The sequence below is a fragment of the Malurus melanocephalus genome, unplaced genomic scaffold (genome assembly GCF_030028575.1).
Source record: "Malurus melanocephalus ecotype Western Australia unplaced genomic scaffold, MMel_1.1 scaffold_3447, whole genome shotgun sequence".
In the NCBI taxonomy this organism is placed as follows: domain Eukaryota; kingdom Metazoa; phylum Chordata; class Aves; order Passeriformes; family Maluridae; genus Malurus; species Malurus melanocephalus.
In genome coordinates, this window is record NW_026626679.1 from 2134 (window position 1) to 5489 (window position 3356).

A 3356-nucleotide genomic window follows, 5' to 3' on the forward strand; every position below is an offset into this window, starting at 1 on the left:
TCTCTCAGGACGTGTTTGAGATGCGTTTTGCCAAGATGCCGGACGAGCCCGAGGAGCCGCCCGTGGCCGCCTCCTCCCCCGCCGTGGCCCCGCCCCCCGGGAAGGTGGCCCCGCCCCCCTCGTCCAGCGACAGCTCCAGCGACAGCTCCAGCGACAGCGACAGCTCCAGCGACGACTCGGAGGAGGAGCGGGCGCAGCGCCTGGCCGAGCTCCAGGAGCAGGTGGGGACGGGATTTGGGGGAAATCATGGGAATTGGGGGAAAAATAATGGGTTTGGGGGAAAATTGGGGGATTTTAACTCAAAATTGTTGGGTTCAGTAACCTGAAATTGTTGGGTTTTGGGTCAAAATGGTTGGGTTTTAACTCAGAATTGTTGGGTTTGTTGGGTCAAAATTGTGGGGTTTTGGGGAAAAAATCTTTGGGGTTTTGGGGAAAAATTGGAGGGTTTGGTGACCCAAAATCGTTGGGTTTTAACTCAGATTTGTTGGGTTTGTGGAGTCATAATTATAGAGGTTATTGGGTCCAAAATTGTGGGGCTTTGGGGAAAGTTGTGGGGTTTTGGGTCAAAATCATTGGGTTTGATGACCGAAATTGTTGCGTTTGTGGAGTCAAAATTGTTGGGTTTGGGGGAAAATTGGGGGGTTTTAACTCAAAATTGTTGGGTTCAGTAACCTGAAATTGTTGGGTTTTGGGTCAAAATCGTTGGGTTTTGGGTCAAAATCGTTGAGTTCAGTGACCTGAAATCGTTGGGTTTTGGGTCAAAATCGTTGGGGTTTTGGGTCAAAATCATTGGGTTCAGTGACCTGAAATTGTTGGGTTTTGGGTCAAAATCGTTGGGGTTTTGGGGAAATATTGGGGGGTTTTGGGGAGAAATCGTTGGGATTTTGGGTCAAAATCGTTGAGGTTTGGGTCTGAATCGTTGGGTTTGTTGACCCAAAATCGTTGGGTTTGGTGACCCAAAATCGTTGGGTTTTAACTCAAAATTTCTGGGTTTTAACTCAAAATTGTGGGGTTTTGGGTCAAAATTGTTGGGGTTGTTGGGTCTAAATCGTTGGGGTTTAATTCTAAATGATTGGGTTTGGTGACCCAAAATGGTTGGGTTTGGTGACCCAAAACCGTTGGGTTTTAATTCAAAATTGTTGGGTTTTGGGTCAAAATTGTTGGGTTTTGGGTCAAAAATGTTGGGTTCAGTGACCTGAAATCGTTGGGTTTTGGGTCAAAATCGTTGGGATTTTGGGGAAAAATCGTTGGGGTTTTGGGGGAAAATTGGGGGTGTTTGGGGAGAAAATCGTTGGGGTTTTGGGTTAAAATCGTTGAGGTTTGGGTCTGAATCGTTGGGTTTGTTGACCCAAAATCGTTGGGTTTGTTGACCCAAAATCATTGGGTTTGGTGACCCAAAATCGTTGGGTTTGGTGACCCAAAATTGCTGGGTTTTAACTCAAAATTGTGGGGTTTTGGGTCAAAATTGTTGGGATTTTGGGGAAAAATCATTGGGGTTTTGGGGGAAAATTGGGGGTGTTTGGGGAGAAAATCGTTGGGGTTTTGGGTTAAAATCATTGGGGTTTGGGTGAATCGTTGGGTTTGGTGACCCAAAATCGTTGGGTTTGGTGACCCAAAATCATTGGGTTTTAATTCAAAATTGTGGGTTTTCGGTCAAAATCGTGGGGTTTTGGTTCAAAATTGTGGGGTTTTAATTCAAAATTGTTGGGTTCAGTCACCTGAAATCGTTGGGTTTTGGGTCAAAATCATTGGGTTTTGGGTCAAAATTGTAGGGGTTATTGGGTCAAAATTGTTGGGGTTGTTGAGTCTAAATCGTTGGGGTTTAATTCAAAATCATTGGGTTTGGTGACCCAAAATCATTGGGTTTTAATTCAAAATCGTGGGGTTTTGGGGAGGAATCGTGGGGTTTGGGAGAAAAATCGTGGGGTTTGGGGAAAAACTGTGGGGTTTTAACTCAAAATTCTTGGGTTCAGTGACCTGAAATTGTTGGGTTTTGGGTCAAAAATGTTGGGTTTTAACTCAAAATTGTTGGGGTTGTTGGGTCAAAATTGTTGGGGTTATTGGGTCAAAATTGTTGGGTTTTGGGTCAAAATTGTTGGGGTTGTTGGGTCTAAATCGTTGGGATTTTGGGTTAAAATCATTGGGGTTTGGGTCTGAATCGTTGGGTTTGGTGACCCAAAATCATTGGGTTTTGGGTCAAAATCGTTGGGTTTTGGGTCAAAATCGTTGGGGTTTTGGGTTAAAATCGTTGGGGTTTTGGGTTGAAATCGTTGGGATTTTGGGTTAAAATTGTTGGGTTCAGTGACCCGAATTTTTTGGGTTTTAACTCAGAATTGTTGGGTTTCTGGAGTCAAAATCGTTGGGTTTTAATTCGAAACGGTTGGGGTTGTTGGTTCAAAATTGTGGGGTTTTGACTCAAAATCGTTGGGTTTGTTGGGTCAGAATTGTTGGGTTTTAACTCAAAACCGTTGGGTTTGTTGGGTTAGAATCATTGAGTTTGTTAGGTCAGAATTGTTGGGTTTTAACTCAAAATTGTTGGGTTTGGTGACCCAAAATCGTTGGGTCTGTTGGATCAGAATTGTTGGCGTTGTTGGGTCAAAATCGTTGGGTTTGGTAACTCAAAATCGTGGGGTTTTGGGTCTAAATCGTTGGGTTTGTGGAGTCAAAATTGTTGGGGTTATTGGGTTAAAATCGTTGGGTTTTGGGTCAGAATTGTTGGGTTTAAACTCAAAATCATTGGGTTTGTTGGGTCAAAATCTTTGGGTTTGTGGAGTCAAAATCATTGGGTTTGAAATTTCCCCAAAATCTCTTAAAAATTCCCCTAAAAATACCCCTAAAATGCCTTAAAAATTCCCCCAAACCCCTAAAATTCCCCAAAATTCCTAAAAATCCCCTAAAAAATCCTTTTCCCCTCAGCTGAAGGCGGTGCACGAGCAGCTGGTGGCGCTGTTCCCCTAAAAATCCCCCCAAAAATCCCCTAAAATCCCTTAAAATTCTTCTAAAATCCCTTAAAAATTCTCCCAAACCCCTAAAATTCCTAAAAATTCCCCAAAATGCCCTAAAAACTGGTTTTCCCCTCAGCTGAAGGCGGTGCACGAGCAGCTGGCGGCGCTGTTCCCCTAAAAATTCCACCAAAAATCCCCAAAAATCCCCTAAAATCCTTTAAAAATCCCCTTAACCCCCCTAAAATCCCCTATAAATTCCCTAAAATCCCCTAAAAATTTCCCCAAATCCTCTGTAACCCCTTAAAACTTTCCTCAGCTCTTTCATAATCCCTTAAAAATTCCTAAAGTCACTAAATCCCTTAAAAATGCCCCTAAAATCCCTTAAAAATGCCCCTAAAATCCCTTAAAAAT

General features: G+C 43.2%; 1 protein-coding gene across 1 annotated transcript; it reads left to right on the forward strand.

Annotated features, from left to right (window-relative positions):
* Nucleotides 1-11: 11 nt before the first annotated feature.
* Nucleotides 12-3052, forward strand: LOC130588133 (bromodomain-containing protein 4-like). Its single transcript, XM_057389094.1, has 2 exons — nt 12-221; nt 2917-3052. Exons 1-2 carry the CDS (start codon nt 21-23, stop codon nt 2956-2958), a joined length of 243 nt encoding a protein of 80 aa, XP_057245077.1. The 5' UTR covers nt 12-20; the 3' UTR covers nt 2959-3052.
* The last annotated feature ends 304 nt before the right edge of the window (nt 3053-3356 follow it).

Coding starts and splice junctions, on each gene's coding strand:
- LOC130588133 (XM_057389094.1), top strand. CDS start 21: ATGCGTTTTGCCAAGATGCCGGACGAGCCCGAGGAGCCGCCCGTGGCC. Junction 222..2,916: donor TGGCCGAGCTCCAGGAGCAG/GTGGGGACGGGA, acceptor TTTTCCCCTCAG/CTGAAGGCGGTGCACGAGCA.